The following is an 18,373-nucleotide window of genomic DNA, read 5'->3' as shown; positions in this document are numbered from 1 at the left end:
TTTTAAGTGGGTTTTGTTCTGCTAGAAGGAGAGGCTTCCAAGCGTCAAGTTGAAACAGATTCTCCTGTTGTGTTTTGGTTTGCTTCATATCTGGAGCATGCTTTTCTTGAGTGGTTTTGTTTTTCCTAAAGTCTTAATGGACATCCCCCCCCCTTGTTTCAAGAAGAAACATATGCCTTTTCCATCACATCACTAAGATCTTCCTGCTTTTTAATCATTCTATTTGTTGAACCCAAACCATTTCCTTCTGAAGCCATTCTTTTAATCCCTCCGACTTCCTGTTCTAACTGGGACTAATTGTGTTCCAGGCTCGCCACACCATTATCCAGGTATTTCTTTATTCATACTCCTCCCCTCCTGGATTAGCTCCAGAAAGCATACATGTCTTTCTAATTCTTAATTCTCTTTATGCTTTTCTGCAGTTCATCTACAAGTAATGTTTTTCAGAAAGTGCATGGCAGGTAAATTTATCGAGCAATTCAATATCTGTAGGTCTTTATTTTGCCTCATATTTCATCAATAATTTGGCTAGCTATGAAATTTTACATTCAGGATAACTTTCTTCTGAATTCTAAAGGCATTGTTCCATTTTATTCTAGACGCTTGCCACTCAAAATGTGGTGTACAGACCAGAAGCCTCAGTATCACCTAGGCGCTTGCTGGAAATGCAGAACCCCAGAGCCACCCAGAATCTGAATATGAACAGGATCTCCAGGGATGTGTGGGTGTGTCAAACTTGAGAAGTGTTGTTCTAGCCTTCGGCACTCCTGCTTAAAGGGCTGAGTCAATCTTATCTCTTTTCTTGGCAAGTAATCTGATTTATTTTTTCAGTCTAAGGTTTGGGGACCCTCTTTTGGTCCTTACCCAGCGATATAAAATTCTCCAGGCTGTTTTTAGGCTGTGACCCTTTCCAGTGGGTCCTGCCAATTTCAAAACCTGTGCCTCTCTTCAGATCTGGGAAATTTTCTTCTTTTCTTTCTCTAATTTTGTCTGCCTATCTGTATTTTCTGTTTTCTTTTTCAGGAATGTCATTGATTTCCTCGATTGCTCATCCATATCTTTTATTTCCTCTTTATTTCCCTTCACTTGGTTTTCCTGATCTTCATTCTGAAAAAGTTTTCTCAAATTTATCCTTCAGCAAAATTTTAAAATTTTGCAAACGTTTGATTTTAATTTACTATGTTTCTCTGCACTATAGGTTACTATGGTTTAATGCTCATTTTCATAGCAGGCTGTTCTTGTTTTATAGATGCGAATGTTGTCACAATCTCGAAGGATACTAATTAGTTTTCATTTCTCTGTTTTGTTTCTTTAAGTGCCAGCAGTTGTTTGTTCATCTTGCTCCTTCATTTTCATGTTGTTGATTTTCCTTAAATGTCTGATCATCCTCCTTAGAAAATATTATGGAATTATTGTTCATTTGCTTAGGTATGATGACGGTATTGTGCTCAGTAAGAAACTGTCTTTATTTTAGAAAATGAATGCTGAAGTTTTTACAGATGTCTGCAATTTACTTTCACATGGTTACACATGCACGTGTGTGCGCACGTGCACGCACACACACACACACACACACACACACACACACACACACACACTAAGAAAGAGGACATTTAGGGACGCCTGGGTGGCTCAGTCAGTTAAGCAGCTGACTCTTGATTTCTACTCAGGATGTGATCTCAGCATCCTGAGATCAATCCCTGTGTTGGGCTCCATGCTGGGCTTGGAGCCCGCTTAAGATTCTCTCTCTCTCTCTCTCCCCCACTCTGCCTCCTGCCCCCCACCCCCACTGTCCCCCTGGCATGTGTGCTCTCTCTCTCTCTCTAAAAAAGAAGAAAAAGAAAGAAAGAAAGAAAGAAAGAAAGAAAGAAAGAAAGAAAGAAAGAAAGAAAGAAAGAAAGAAAGAAAGAAAGAAAGAAAGAAAGAAAGAAAAAGAAAGAAAGGAAGAAAGAAAGAAAGAAAGAAAGAAAGAAAGAAAGAAAGAAAGAAAGAAAGAAAGAAAGAAAGAAAGAAAGAAAGAAAGAAAGAAAGAAAGAAAGAAAGAAAGAAAGAAAGAAAGGGTGGACATTTAAATATAGCAAAGTATTGTATAGTATAGTATAGTACTTGGAAGTGGAGGATCTACCCAAGTGGAGAATATAATCCAAGTGTTATTGTACTAGTCTTCCCGTTTTTCTCTTGAAATATCTACTTGAAATTTTTCTAAGTAAAAGTTGGAAATAATAAGAAAAACAAAATAAAAATATCTGAATATCCTTGGGAAAATACCCCTGGGGGCCTAAAATCTCTAAGGAATCGGCTTTCTTCTAGGAAACCAGATACTTACATGGTCTTTAAGCAAGTTAGACCACAGGTCATTTGCATTTTTGCATATTTGCTTTGCTTGCAGAATAATGAACAATATATGCAAAGCCTCTGACTGTAACCTTTAGGAAATGTGCCAGAGTAAATTAGGAAGGCACCTGTCCTGCTGTATCTCTAACGAAGCAAAGAAAGTTATAATGGGATTTCATGGGTGTGGGTCATAATTGGATTTGGTGGAGGATGTAATTAAATTTCACCAAGGGCCCACAACCTCTGCCCCAGGAAAATAATGAAAGGGTCAGAGGACCTTTCATCTTGCTTGAAGGGAAATATATAAAGCCTGCAGAAACTCTATAGTGCATGCCTACTCTTTCCCCATCTCCTCAATCATGGGACAGCAGCCCCACCACTTTCAAGATCCCTAGAGTCTCACCTTGGGGCAGTGGGTTGAAAGCACTGTAGATAACACTGGAATACTATGAAACTCACTGACCAGTTTCTGCTGTCCCCTAGACGCCTACATTTTCTATCTCTACCTCAAGAAATAGAATCAAAGCAAAATCCAGCCCAGAGAAAGGTAGCCTCCCCAGTATGGGCAGATTTCAATGCTCAAGTGGAAGGCCAGGTTGACCAGTGCAGGCAGCCAGAGCCATCCTTCCCCTCATTGTGTGATGCCAGGTAGCCTGAAAGCTCTGGGTACAAAATAGGATGTGTCAACTGATAGGTTACCTGTAGGATGTGTCAGCTGGTGGCAAGCAGGCTGGCTGACCCCCTCCCCAGCACAAAGCTAATGTGCTTAGAGGTCTTGGTCTCTTGCCCAAGAAGACCAAGCCCTCCCTCGGCAGGCTATCAAGTGTCCTTTTCCAGAGCAGTTTCCAGGGTTGTGGCAGATGCTACTAGTGCAGGCAAGGGTTCTGATGTGGGAGCCCAGCCATCCTGCTGCTAGGCAGGGCTTTACAGAAATGCCTGGCTCTCTGCCCCAATCCCTCTCCTGCTCTCAATCCCACTGTGACTCAGCGTCTTTTCAGAGATACCCCAAAGTAACAACTCTCACCTTCAGCCCTCTCCACTTGGGTTGACCCATCTGCTTTCCATTCTCCAGAAAGAGGTCAAGTTCCTTGGTCCTCTGATGGCCCCTCTCCCACTGCAGGTGCCCCTGCAGATCTGTTCCCTTGTATTCTTTCTTCCAGGTATTTCAGTGGGATTTGAAGAGGGAGGAGCAGTAATGTGGGTGTTCATGTCATCACCCTCCTGAACCAGAAGTCCTTCCTTTGGTTTCCAGTCCTCCAATTTATGCTGTAGTGTCTAAATATCTTCTTCTTTCTTCCTAATTCTGGATGCTTTTGGATCACTTCCCCACCCACCACACCTTTAATCTTCCCTCTTCCAAGCAATGAAATCAGGAAGGGCATCTGCCTAATCTTATGGCACCACTGCAGAAAAGAGTTAGCAACAGCAGGCCAGAGGTTGCTATTCTTGGAAAAGCCTGCTTGCAAAGATGGCCCTTGGCTGGCATCTGGGAACGTGGATTTGGGGAGAGTTCCCACCATTTGCTGACTGATAAGTATGGCTCACTGTGCCTAAACTGTTTGTGCAAATGATATGGTTTATGCTGACCACCTGTTTTCCTTCTGAAAGTCTGGAATTTTGAGGTACACTAAGTAGAGGGTATCTACATGACCAGCCCCCAATGAAAACTTACATAGAGTGTCCAGTGAACTTCCCTGCTAAACAATATTTCATGTAAACTGTCAATTATTGCTGGAAGAGTTAAGTATGTCCTTTGTAACTCCAGTGGGAGAGGAGTCTTAGAAACTCATGTCTGGTTTCCTTCAGACTTTGCCCCATGTGCCTTTTACCTTTGCTGATTTTGCGTTTTATCCTTTTTCTACAATAAATCCTAACCATGAGTATGACTACATGCTGGGTCTTGTGAGTCCTTCTAGAGAACTGTCAAACCTGAGGGTCATCTGGGGACTCCTGACTACTTACAAAATAAGTGTTTCCACCTGAGAATAAACTTCAATCATGGCTTGAGGCAGTATTTTTCTGGTACATGTCTGAAAGATGTCTTTCTGGAAAATTGGCCAAAGAAGGTCATTACCATCTGGTTTTAAGGTCGTTGGTTATCTCCTTTCTAGCAGACTTAGCCATTCCTGGCTTCCTTCCTCAGCCTGGGCCTTGAAGTCCTTCCATGGGTTCTTACTGCAAGGATGCTCTGCCTCTTTGTGCTGGTACACATCCTCCTGAGCAGGCAGCTCAGCCTCCCACTTGCCCAGCATCCCTGCCTTACTGCCCCACCATGGTCCACAGTCCCTCCCTCTCATTGCCCATGCTCCCATTTATATGCAAACAGCAAGTAGTCCCTATCTCTCCCTATGCTTCCATTTTCATTCATAGTTAGAAACTGTGACCATCCCCTAAGTAAATCAAACAATCTCTCCATGGTTCCCACAAGCTAGAGCTTGCAATTAAAGCACTGAATCATAATTTCAGACTCAGATGATGCCAAACCACATGCTAAGGTTTAAAACATACTCCCAGAAGAGAAAGGTGTTGAAAAATCTCACACTCTTGGATCACCAGCTGAGATAGAGAATGTGAATTAGTGCAATGTCTGATTACTGAATATTCTTTTTTTAAATAAAAGATTTATTTATTAGAGAGAGAGGGCAGGAGCAGGAGGGGCAGAGGAAGAAGGAGAGAGAATCTCAAGCAGACTCCACACCAAGTGTGGAGCCCAACGTGGGGCTCAGTCTCGGGACCCCGAGATCATGACCTGAGCTGAAACCAAGAGTCAGATGCTTAACCAACTGTGCCACCAGGTGCCCCTCTGATTACTGAATATTCTTAAGGAGAGGTTTTTTTAAAGCAACATTTAGGTAGGAGGGAGACAAAAGAGTAGGCAACTGTTGATCTAGCCCAAATTAAACGGCTATTCTTAAATAATTCCCCCTAAATTATTTACTTAACTATAGATATCTCTAAAAGCTAAGATAATAAGGGGGCAGGGGAGAGCTTCCATTAAGTACCATCTAACAATTTAGTTTTCAGTGGACTAAACTTGTAACTGAATAGCATTCCAAAAATGTCTGCATTACTCTTTAAGTTAGCCAATTTTTCATGATAAAATTTTTTTCATTATAAAAATTCATTTCAATATGAAATCTTTTCAAACATCCAGAGCCTTTACAACATAAAGATAACTATCTCCAATATTTTGATATATTTCTTTTTTAAAATATTTCTTTTTAAACTTATTCAAGCAAAGGTTTCTGGGTTGTTGTTTTTTTTACTTTTTATTTTTATGTAATTGTAAGAATCCAGATGTAAGAAATGATTCAGAGAGACCCCATGTACCCTCTACCATAACATCTTCCCAAACACTGCACTGTTTAGTTCAATATCACAACCAGAAAAAATGATGCTGGTACAATCCACAGAGCTCACGCAGTTTTTGCTAGTTTTACATGCAGGTGTGTGTGTGTGTTTGTGTGTGTGTGTGTGCACATGTGTGTAGTTCCATGCAGTTTTATCACATGTGTACATCTATGTGACCACCACCACAAGCAAGACATAGAACAGTTCCATCCGAAGAATCCCTCATGCTACCTTTGTATAATCACAGCCAGTTCTCTCTTTTCCCACCCTCACTCCTGGTGACGCTGACCTCATCTCCAGTGCCATGATTTTGTCATTTCTAGAATGTTATATAAATGCGATCATACAGTATGGGACCTTTTAAGATTGGTTTCCCTCACTCAGCATCCAAGTTGTTGAGAGTCTCAACAGGTGTTTTTGTTTTACTACTGAACATGGTATGGACATATCAGTCAGGCCATCCAGTCACCCAGGGAAGGACATTTGGGTTGTTTCCAGTTTGGGGTTGTGACAAATACACTGACTCTGAACATCCACGTGCAGGTTTTTGTGTAAACAAACGTTTTCATTTCTCTGAGAGTAAATGTCCAAGAGTATAATTGCTGGGTTTTGTGGTAAGCACGCATTCAGTTTGTTAAAGAAACTGCATACTTTTTTCTAGAGTGGCTGTAACATTTTATATAGCCACTAGTAATGTATGAGTGATCCAGTTTCTCTGCTTTCTTTGGCATAATAAAAAATATTATTACTATTTTTTTAATTTTAGCATTTTGGTAGGTTTACAGTGGTATTTCAATGTGGTTTAAATTTGCAGTTCCCAAACGGCTAAGGATGTTGCATATCTTTTCATGTTCACATTTGCCATTGGCATATCCTCTTCAGTAAAATGTCTGTTCGGCCTGTCTTTTGCCTATTTCATAATTGGATTGTTTTTTACTGTTGAGTTTTGAGGATTCTTTATATCTTCTGAACCCAAGGATTTTGTCAGATACGTGGTTTGCAATTATTTTCTCCCAGTCTTTAGCTTGCCTTTTCATCTCCCTCCAGAGTCTTTCACAAAGAAGAAGGTTTTAATTTTGATAAAGTCTAGTTTTCAATTTTTCCTTTTATGAATTGTGCTTTTGAAGTCAAATCTAAGAATTTTTTCTGGTCTGAGCTCTCAAAGACTTTCTCTTAAAGTTTTTTGTAAAAGTTTTTATAATTTTATGTTCTATGTTTAAGTAGTTAATTTTGAGTTAGAACTTCTATGAGGTATGAAACTTAGGTCGGGGTTCATTTTTTGAAGACCCCCTCATGCTATTTTCTATATTGGCTGTACCAATTTACAATCCCACCAACAGTGCACAAGGGTTCCCTTTTCTCTGTATCCTTGCTAATACTTTTTATCTTTTGGTTTGGTTTTGTTTTTATAAAAGCCATCCTAACAGGTGTGAGGTGATATCTCATTGTGGTTTTCATCTGCATTTCCCTGGTGATTAGTAACATTAAGCACCTTTTCATATACCTGTTGACCGTTTTCAGGCCTTCTTTAGAAAACTATCTATTCAGGTCTTTTGTTCATTTTTAAATTGGGCTTTCTCTTTTGCCACTGAGTTGTATAATTTCCTTATATATTTTGTATATTAACCCATTATCAGATAAATGGTTTGCAAATATTCCCTCCCGTTCCATACATTGCCTTTTCATTTTGTTTATTGTTTCTTTTTGAGAAGAAGCCTTTTAGTTTAATGTAGTTCTACTTCTTTACTTTCAGTTTTGTTGCTTGTGTTTGGGTATCATATCCAAAAAAAAATTGTTGCCAAGACCAATGTCTAGGAACTTTTTCCCTGTTTTCTTCTGGAAGTTTTACAGTTTCAGGTCTTATGTTTAAGTATTTAATCCATTTCAAGGTAATTTCTGTGAGTGGCATAAGATAGGGGTCCAATTTCATTATTTTGCATGTCAACATCCAGTTTTTCCAGCACCACGGATAGAAGAGATTATCCTTTCCCCACTGAGTATTCTTAACTCCTTTGCCAAATATTACTTGACTGCACATGCATGGATTTATTTCTGGGCTCTTGATTCTGTTCCATTGGTCCATATGTCCTTCTTTATGCCAGTACCACCAGTACCACACTGTTTGGATTATTATAACTTTGTAATATAGTCTGAAACCAGAAAGTGTGATGCCTCCAGCTTTGTTCTTCCTCAGTATTTCTTTGGTTTTTCAGGGTCCTTTGTGGTTCCATACAAATTTTAGGACTCTTTTTTCTCTCTGTGATAAATGCCATTGGAATTTTGATAGGAATTACATTGAATCTATAGATGGCTTTGGGTAGTATGAACATTTTAACAATATTAATTCTTCCAATCTATGAACATAGATTTTTTTTATTTGTTGTGCTTTCTTCAATTTCTTTCATCAAAATCATACAGTTATCAGTGTTCAGATCTTTCACCTCCTTGGTTATATTTATTTCTAGGTATTTTATTGTCTTTGGTGCTGTTATAAATGAGATTGCTTTATTTCCTTTTCAGATATTTTGTTGTTAGTATACAGAAATGCAACTGGATTTTGTATGTTGACTTTGTATCTTGTAACTTTACTAAATTTCTTTATTGGTTCTAGCAACTTTTGGTGGGATTCTTTAGAATTTCTTTTTTCTTTTTTAAATATTTTATTTATTTATTTGAGAGAGAGAGAGCACATGAGAGGAGGGAGGGTCAGAGGGAGAAGCAGACTCCCTGCTGAGCAGGGAGCCCGATGCGGACTCGATCCTGGAACTCCAGGATCATGACCTGAGCCGAAGGCAGTCCCTTAACCAACTGAGCCACCCAGGCGCCCTAGAATTTCTATATACAAGATCATATCATCTGCAAACAGAAACAATGTTATTTCTTCCTATCCAATCTAGATGCCAAATTTCTCTGGCAAGGACTTCTAGCACTATGTAGAGTAAGAGTAGTGACAGTGGGCACCCTGTCTTGTTCCTGATCTTAGAGGAAAAGCTTTCAACCTTTCACTATTGGGTATGTTATTGGTTTCTAGCTACATACAATTGTGGTTGGAAAAGATAAATGGTAGGATTTCGATCTTCTGAACTGTGCAAAGATTTTTTTGTGTGACTTAACACAATCTATCCTGGAGAATGTTCCATGTGCATATGAAAAGAATGCGCATTCTGCTATTATTGGATGGAACGTTCTGTATGTTTGTTACGTCCGTCTGGTCCAAAGTATAGGTCAAGTCTAAAGTTTCCCTATTGCTTTTCTGTCTGGATGATCTATCCGTTATTGAAAGTGAGATATTAAAGTCGCCTACAGTTATTGCACTGTCTATTTCTCCCTTCAGATCTATTAGTATTTGCTTAATATACTTAGGTACTCCAATGTTGGGTACATTATATTTACAATTGTTATAACCTTTTAATGAATTGACCCATTTATCATTATATAATGACCTTCTTTGTCTCTTGTTAGATTTTCTGACTTAAATTCTATTTTGTCTGATGGAAGTGTAGCATCCCTGCTCCCTTTTGGTTTCCATTTGCACGGAGTATCTTTTCCATCCCTTCATTGTGAGCCTGTATGTGTCCTTAAAGTTGAAGTCAGTCTCTTACATACAGCATATAGTTGGGTATTGTTTTTTATTTATTTCATTCAGCCACTTTTTACCTTTTGACTGGAGAATTTAATCCATTTACATTTAAATAATTATTTACTTACATGTAAGGACTTATTCACACCATTGTACTGTTTTCTGGCTGTTTTGTGGTTCCCTTGTTCCTTTTTTTCCTCTCTTGCCATCTTCCTTTGTGATTTGATGATTTTCTATAGAGATACACTTTGATTCTCTTCTCCTTACCTTTTGTGTCTACTATCGTTTTTTGCTTTGTAATTATCCTGAGGCTTACATAGAATATTGTATAGACATAAGTCTATTTTGAGCTTATAACAACTTCCATCACATAGAAAAATCCTACCTTTTTACTCCTCCCTATTTTGTTTTTGATGTCATAATTTATACCTTTTTACATCGTATATCCCTTAACAAATTATTATAGTTATAGTAATTTTTAAAAATTTGTCCTTTAACCTTTATACTAGGGTTGAATGTTAAACATATCACCATATTCCAGTATTAGAATATTCTGAATCTGGCTATACGCTGACTTTTACTATTGTGTTTTATGTTTTCATGTTACTAATTGGTGTCCTTTCATTTCAGCTTGAAGAACTCCTTTCATCACTTCTTGTAAAGCAGGTCTAGTGGTGATGAACTCCCTCAGCTTTTGTTGCTTGAGAAAGTCTATAACTCTCCATTTTTGGAGAACAACTTTTCCAGGTTAAATATTTTTGTTTAGCAGTTTTTAGAAATTCCTTCAGCATTTGAATGTATCATCTCATTCTCTCCTGGCCTGTACAGTTTCTGCTCAGAAATCCACTGATAGCCTTATGGAGGTTCTCCTGTACTTGAGGAATTTTTTTCTCTTGCTGTTTTTAAAATTCTTTGTCTTTTATTTTAGACTGTTTTGTTATAATGTACATTGAAGAAGATCTTTTTGAGTTGAAAAGAAAGCCTTGGAGGACTTACGAGCTTCATGAATTTGGATATCCAAATCTCTCCCCAGAGTCAGGACATTCTCAACCATTATTTCTTTAATAAACTTTCCAACCCTTTCTCCCTCTCTTCTCCTTCTGAGATTCCAATATGCATAGATTGCTTTTCTTAATGGTGTTCCATAGTTCATGAAGGCTTTCTTCACTCTTTTTCCTTCTTTTTTTTTTTTCTTTGTTGTCCTCTGACTGGATAATTCCAAATGACCTTCACAAATTCATTTTCTGCTCGATCAGGTCTGCTATTGATGTTCTCTATTGCATCTTTCATTTCACTCAATGTACTCCTCAACTTCATAATTCCTATTTGATTCTTTTTTTAAGATTTTATTTATTTGAGAGAGAGAGAAATAGCGAGAGAGAGCACGAACAGTGGGGAGAGGGAGAAGCAGGCTCCCCACTGAGCAGGGAGTCCGATGTGGGGCTTGATCCCAGGACCCTGGGATCATGACTGGAGCCAAAGGCAAACGCCCAACTGACTGAGTCACCCAGGCACCCTTATTTGATTCTTTTTAATGATTTCTATTTCTTTGTGAAAGTTCTCATTCTTTTCATGTATTGCTTTCCTGCTTTTATTGGGTTATCTTTCTGTGTTCCTTGTAGCTCCCTGAGCTTCCTTAAAACAACTATTTTGAATTGTTTATTGGGAAAATTGCAGATCTCCATTTCTTTGGGATCAGTTACTAGAAAATCATTATTTCCCTTTGGTGGTGTCATGTCCCCTTCATTTCTCATGTTCTGTGAAGTCTGGCATTGCTGTCTTCACATTTGAAGAAGCAGTCACCTCCTCTAGTCTTTACTGACTGGCTTCGGGAGAGAAATGCCTTCCATCAGCCCTGTATGAATTCTGAGGCTTTCTCAGACCTTCAGTGGATACACATGTTCCACAATTCTTATTCCCTCTTAGGGAATAGTTCTTAAGATTGTATAACTTCTTTTGATCCTGCAAAACCAGGATCAGTGCTTGCAGCTTCTTGTTTACTTCCCCTAGGGTGGTACTGAATGCTCAAGTTTGTACGCTTTCTTCCAATCCCACAGAGGCGGGTTGGCTTTCTTTATGTGCTCATGAGCTGTCTGCGAAGGCTAGCTCTCGCTGCCCTTGGGAGTGTATACTGATAACCGCTCATGGAGTAGTGACGTGTGTGACTGAGGCATAGAGAGTATTGTGGGTGCCTGTGGACCAACATGGAGGATGTGTAGGTGAGGTGTCCCCAGGCGCTCATAAGTGGGTTTCCTGAAGGAGTCTGCAAAGCAGGTAGCAGGATCCATGTCCAATCACTGTCTTCTGAGAGCCCTGGCTGCTATTCTCCCAGCTGCTCTGTACACTTCATGTCATGCAACACACCTCAGAAATCTGAGTGAGAGGAGAAAGAAATGGGCCTCTTGGGCAGTGTCCCACACAGCTGGGGAAGCTGGGTGCTCACTCACATGCTCTCACTTTCTCCTGTGGGAGAAATCACATGCCAAAAGATCTCTCTTGTCACTGAGCTGTGCTGTCTTGAGGGAGGGCTGACATGGGTAAAGTGAAACTGTTCCTTTTACCCTCTTCAATGCAACCAATCTCATTATTTTTTGCTCCAACAGTGTGCTGGAACTTCACGGGACTCCTGGACCTACATAAAGGCACTGTCATCCTTGGGTGATTATCAGAATTGGCATTCTTTGGGCATAAGATGGCAGAAAACTCCTATTTCACCATTTTGATGATGTCTTAGAAGAAGCTTGTCTGTGTCTACAGAAAACTTTGTTGTGATTTTGATGGAAATTTTATTAAATCTATAGAACAGTTTGGGCAGAATTGACATTTTCCTACACAGAGTCATCCAATTGATGAATATAGTATGTCTCTCCATTTATCTAGGATTTTTTTGATTTCTTTCAAGCATTTTGTAATTTTCAGCAAATAGATCCTATGCATGTCTATTGGATTTACACTTAAGTATGTCATTTTCTTTGGAACAATTGTAATTGATATTGTGTATTTAATTTCGGTTTTCACATTTGTTATTAGTATACAGAAATGAGATCAATTTTTGTGTGTTGATCTTATATCCTGCAGTCTTATTGAACTCAGTTCTAGGAGTTTTGGGGTAGACTCCATGGATTTTTCTATGTAGATAACCACATAATGTGCAAACAAAGAAAATTTTTATTTCTTCCCTTATAATATCTATGTCTTTTATTTCTTTTTCTTGCCTTATTGCACTGATATAACTTCCAGCTCTATGTTGAATAACAGTAGTGCCAGTGGACATCCTTGACTTGATCCTGCTTTTAGGAGGAAAGCATTCCGCATTTTACCAGTAAGCATGATGTTAGTTATATTTTTTGTAGGTACTTTTTACCAAGTTGAAGATTTTACATCAACATTTTGTCAAAAGCTTTAACTGTGTAAACCAATATGATTATATGATTTTTTTTCTCCTGTAGTCTGATGATATGATGGACTATATCAACTGATTTTTGAATGCTGAAGCAGTTTTGCATATCAGGAATAAATACCATTTGGCTATGGTGTATAATTCATTTTATACACTGTCAGATTCCATTTGTTAGTATGTTGTTGAAGATTCTTATGTCTAAATTTACGAGAGTTATTGATATGTAGTTTTCCCTTTTTTGTAGTGTCTACTTTTGGTATCAGAGCAATACAAACTACATAAAATGAATTAGGGGCATCTGGGTGGCTCAGTTGGTTAAACATTCAACTCTTGATTTCAGCTCAAGTCATGATCTCAGGATCATGAGATCAAGTCCCACATCGGGCTCCATGCTGGGCATGGAGCCTGCTTAAGATTCTCTCTCTCCCTCTGTCCCTCCACCCACTCATGCACTCTCTCTCTCTAAAAAAAATTAAAATTAAAATAAAAAAATGAGTTGGGAAGTGTTCCCTTCTCTCCTATTTTCTGGAAGAGATTGCATAAAGTTCTTCCTTAAGTGTCTGACAGAATTCTCCAATGAAACCTTTGCCTGGAGATTTCTTTGGGGGAAGCATTTTATTATTATTAAAAATTCAATTTCTGTGAGATGATAGGACTATTCAGGTTGACTATTCAAGTTGGTTAGATTTGAGTATTTGTGGTTTTGAGGAATTGGTCAATTTGACTAAGTCATCAAATTTATTAATGTAAAGTTATTTTCCAGTGTTCCTTCATCGTTCCTACAAGATAACTAGTGATATACCCATTTTCATTCCTAATATTGGTTATTTGAGTCTTCTTGTTTTTTTACCATACCTCCTGGATTAGTCTAGTTGATGACCCCCATTCCAATTGTGGAGGTAGGGGTTCAACTCTTCACTGGATCCTGCTGACACTGGGGTGAAAAGATTTAAGCATACTGGTGATTTGTTGTACCTTATATCACTTCAAAGGGTCTTGTTGCTGCTGAGGACAGGTATAGGCTTAGCTTACCAATGGGCCCTGCTGACATTACCCTGATGTAAAAATCTAAGCTCCACTTGCTGCCACTAGGCAGGGGATAGAATATCAGTTCCCCGCTTGGCCCCACCAATAGCACCAGGTTGAGTAATGGGAATGTTACCACCTGCTACCTGCTTCTGACTACTTCCATGGATCAGAAGTCAGGTGAAAGATCAGTTCCTGCCAGGTCCTGCTGAAACTGGGTGTGTGTGTGTGTGTGTGTGTGTGTGTGTATGTGTGTGCGTGTGTTCAGTTTTTCCATTTTGTTTGATTGATGGAGAGAGAGTATTGCTAGAAAGGTTTTTATGTTATTAGGCCACCATTTTCCCTGTGTTTTGGCTAGGGAGAACAGGCTTTTCTTGGAGTTTGTCTGTACCTATTAGAGAATCAGGGCATACATATATGCCCTTTTCCAGGATTTATGGAAGGCAATAAGGAAACCCAGACAACTTACTGCCTTTTCCTTCCTCCAGTTCCAAGGTCCCTAGACAGCCTGACTTCTTTTTCTCCCTTTCAGAGTCTTCCTATGCTCGTTTGTTGTGTTACGTCCAGAGTGTTCAGTTATTAACAGGGAGGACCTGGGAGGAATAGGGTCGTTCCATCTTAGCAGAACCACAAGTCCCTGTTTTTCTTCTGTAAAAACACCAAATTGTGACCCCATTGTATATACAATTTTATTTCATTTTTACTTACCATATCATAAGTTTTTAATTTCTGTAATGAACTCTTTGTAAGTACAATTTAAAAAGCTATACAATTCCCCACTGAGTGGCCAGAACATGATTTACATAATCATTTTCCTATTGTTGAAAATTTAGATTCCAACATTATTGCTATCATAAATAATGTACTAATGAAAACGTTTGTGCCCTAAAGTTTTTCCATATTTAGGATTATTACCTTAGATAGTCCCAGAAGTGGAATCACACAGCCTAATAGCAACATGGAAGACTGCCTCTTTTGTTCTCACCAACACTGGGACTTCAATATGCTCTTAAACTTGAGCCAATTTGATGGAGAAAACAGTAGTGTAGTATGCCCTCACGTGCATGTCTCTGATCACCAGGGAGGTTGATCAATTGCCCTCCTATTATAACCTGCCTTTTCATGTCTTTTGCCTGTTCATCTTCTGGGTCCTCAAGTATTCTTTTGGAATGGCCTTCCCAATAGAAGAATCTGATTAAATAGATATAAGAAGACGTTTTCTTCAACCAAAAAAGATATAGGTCAATGTCAAAGATCGGCTAGGAGAGAAAGAATTTAATCCCCTGTTCCACTACTGCAAAAATCAAGTGCTTAACAGGAAAACACCTGTCAATGAAATGAAGACATCAGATGAAGATAAAATATATGAAACACTTCAGATTTCTGGATAACTCTTGATCTTGAAAAGTATGCCATTTAAGAAGAATAAACATTTCCTGAATTTTACCTGCAGCATAACAACATTGTCACCTTCAAAAGTCACAAACACATCTGTGTCACATTTTAGGCCTGAGATTCGGTTTTCCATCATGTAACCCTATTGCAGAAAAAAGAAAAAAAAATATTTCAAATTTGCAATTCTACCATTATAGAGGACTGATATTTTCTTTGAAATTAAACAAAACTACAGAAAATGGAAAAGAATAAAATAACTATAGTTTTCCTGCCCAGAATAACCATTCTAAGAATTTTGAACCATCACACTTGCTTTTGATCCATAAATATTATTGTGGTTTTGCCTTCATTATTAGTAAAAACATTTAAAACAGTCATGTCACACTTTTCCCAAAATATTTCAACAAATTGTGCTGATTTTTTTTCTCCCAAATCTTATGAATTCTAACAAATGTCAAGAAATTAGTGATTATGCCCTAAAATATGCAGGAGAATGATGCCTCCCCCACCCCAGCTCTTTCAAAATTAGCAAATATACCTGGTTCTTGGGACACAACATAAAATCCTAAATTGCCACTCTGCATGTTAATATCATTATATACTTTGTATCATAAATCCACACTCCAGTTTCCAGCTAGTTTTTTTGTTTCTTTTTTTTTCACTTCCTGAAATCCTTATTTAAATGGCAGTAGCCTGCTGCTCATTTTCAAAGTGTTGACAGTATTTCTGCACACAAACTGGGAGAAGCAGCTGCTCAAGAGAAAGTCGATCAGCCCCAGGCAAAATGTGGAGCAGCAAAGTTTGCTTTTGTTTGGCCTCGGGCCCTTCCCCTTCTGAAGGCCCCAGCGCTGTATTTCTTCCAGTTGGTTGCTCTCCCCATTAAATTCCCAGAATCTTTCCCACTCTCAGAATCTGCTTCCACAAATCACTCCTGCCTAAGTAAGTTATATCAGAGGTGACTGTCATGCTCATTCCCCCAGGAGTATTTGCAGTTAGCACCGCAGCTCTGAAGAGGGAATGACAAGATTTAACCGCCCCCCCCGCTCCCCACCCCGCTCAGATTTTCAAGCCACACAGAGCCTCACAGAAGGGTGCTCCCATGCGCAGCCAGACACTCCAATTTCAAGGTACCTTAATGCCTTAGGGGACTGCCTTTATTTCTGAAAATGGCCACTTGAGTCAGAGAAGCCAGCACTTCCGGGGACCTGAGCATCAGTGCTTCCTGGCCCAAGAGCCTTCCTCTGATGCCCCTACCTTCCCTCCCCGCCACCCAGATCAGCATGGCGGCAGTCTGGGCAGCCAAACTGCCCAGTGTTCTCATCTTCAGGAATGCTTCATTACTTTTGTAAATGTAAATAGGTTGTATGTATGGAAAAATAAATCAGTAACATTTCCAACCTCCCCCAACCCTGCCCCATAACCACAGGGTTAAACCCGCCCCACAGGCAGACCACGTGAAATTAGGTTCTGACTGAATGTGACCAGGCCCTAGAGCGTTTCCCCACCGCAAGGCCATAGCTGACTCATTTTCATCATCATTGTGCTACCACTGATCGAGTACCCACAAGCCAGATTCTGGACTGGGTGCTTTACCCAAACCTCACTTGTTAATCCACGTAATCCTCTTCATTCTTACAACTGCCATGTGAGGTAGGCATCACCCCATCTTACAGATGAGGAAAGGGAGGCTTGAGAGCTATGTTGGAATGTTCTTGAATCATCAAGTTCTGGTGTGGAAAAGATTAACACTCCAGATACCACCTCAGTGTTGGGAAGAAGCATTCATACTCAAGGGGCATAGCTGCTCAAAATAAGGATTTTGAAGAAACAAAATACTTTTTCTTTCAGCATTTTGCTCTGGTCTCCCCCAGTTGGGGTAGGAGTGTCAGGTTCTTTGTTGTTCTCTGAGGCTTCTGAATTTGTTCACACTCTGCCCCGGGGGGAAACCAGGCCGCCAGGGCTTTAAAATGACCTGGGAGATAATCTACTCAAAACACTGCAAAATCAGCAAATGAATAACAACAGTCTCTCAAAAAATGGGCAAGAAAGTTCTGTGAACATACAGATTCTCTATCTTATGTTAGCTCTTCCAATGCAATGTAATTTATTTCTCTTCTAGACGGCGAAACTCAACTTTGAACCCTCCTTCATGTTTGAAAATCGAGTAAAACCACATAATTGCTTTCCCGATGATTCCAGACTCTTCAGGGCCCAGACCCAGCTGAGGTACAAGGCTCACAGCCCTTGCAGAGCTTGCAGACAGCTGAAAACGAAACAGCCAAGAGAAAACCCAAAGCCAACCACGTGCAAGGCACGGCTGTGGCCAGCCCGTTGCTTCCAATCTCCTGAAACTACCAAGGGCATAGTTATGATCTAATTTCCTTAGAATAGGCCAGAGAGGCCCATCTTCATAAAAATCTAAATCTTTGAAATATCTGGGGTGACCCGTTGAGAAACTAACAAGGTTCAACAAGTCCTAGGTATCTGTGTTCTGTGTGAATGTGCTCACAAGTTTAGAGAAAGACACACAACATAGAGAGTTACTGAACGCAGACCTGCAGCCATCTTCTTGAGGGACTTAAATTATAAATTCAGATCCCTGAATTCTTTGGTGGACAAATGATTATAAACACTGTGTGTGTGTGTGTGTGTGTGTGTGTGTGAGAGAGAGAGAGAGAGAGAGAGAGAGAGAGAGATTTTCTAATTAAAAATGAACTTGGATTTTTTAATTAATTACTAAAAGCAATACATAAGCAAAGCATTATTTTTAAAAAATGAGAACACCGAGAAAAACCAACAGAAAAAAAATAAAGTCATCTGTAATCTCATGATGTGGGAGATAAAAGGGTGCCTGGGAAAGAAAGATGCCAAGAAAAAGGCTTGGAATAGGAGCTGAGATTGGGAGGACAGAGGTAAGTGTTTGGAGGAGGAAAGTGGGGAGGGACTGGGAAACCAGAAGGGCAGATCTGGGGAAAGGGAGCCATGGAGTGTTCTGGAGGGAGGAGGGACATGTCTGAACATGTTGCTGTTAGAGAAGACTGAGGAGTGAGTCAGGTGTGAGGAAAGCCAGAACCAGGTGAGCAAGACAGGAAAGTAAGAGTGCTGGATTTGGGGAAAGAGGAAATACGTTAACTTCATAGGCACCCACAGCACCCGTGGGTGGCAAGCTGAGGGGCAGTCCTGAGCTCTGCAGCCCGAGACACTTTCCATATCAGGTCACAACCCAGCATTTGTTACCTTCCCAAGGCTTTATAAACCAGCACTACAGGATGTGCCGAGAAAAGAGA

At 39.6% G+C, this 18,373-nt stretch overlaps 1 protein-coding gene across 6 annotated transcripts in view; it reads right to left on the bottom strand.

Annotated features, from left to right (window-relative positions):
• ACOXL (acyl-CoA oxidase like) overlaps positions 1 to 18,373 on the bottom strand; it is a 357,812-nt gene that overhangs the window by 126,306 nt on the left and 213,133 nt on the right. For all 6 annotated transcript variants that reach the window (XM_027621418.2, XM_027621416.2, XM_027621417.2 and 3 more), the window contains one exon: positions 15,139 to 15,228. In XM_027621418.2, coding sequence (XP_027477219.1) covers positions 15,139 to 15,228 — 90 coding nt within the window. The remainder of the gene's footprint in view (positions 1 to 15,138; positions 15,229 to 18,373) is intronic.

Source organism: Zalophus californianus, chromosome 8, assembly GCF_009762305.2.
Source record: "Zalophus californianus isolate mZalCal1 chromosome 8, mZalCal1.pri.v2, whole genome shotgun sequence".
Taxonomy (NCBI): domain Eukaryota; kingdom Metazoa; phylum Chordata; class Mammalia; order Carnivora; family Otariidae; genus Zalophus; species Zalophus californianus.
Note: the sequence above shows the minus strand (reverse complement) of the source record. Positions and strands in the feature narration are given on the sequence as shown.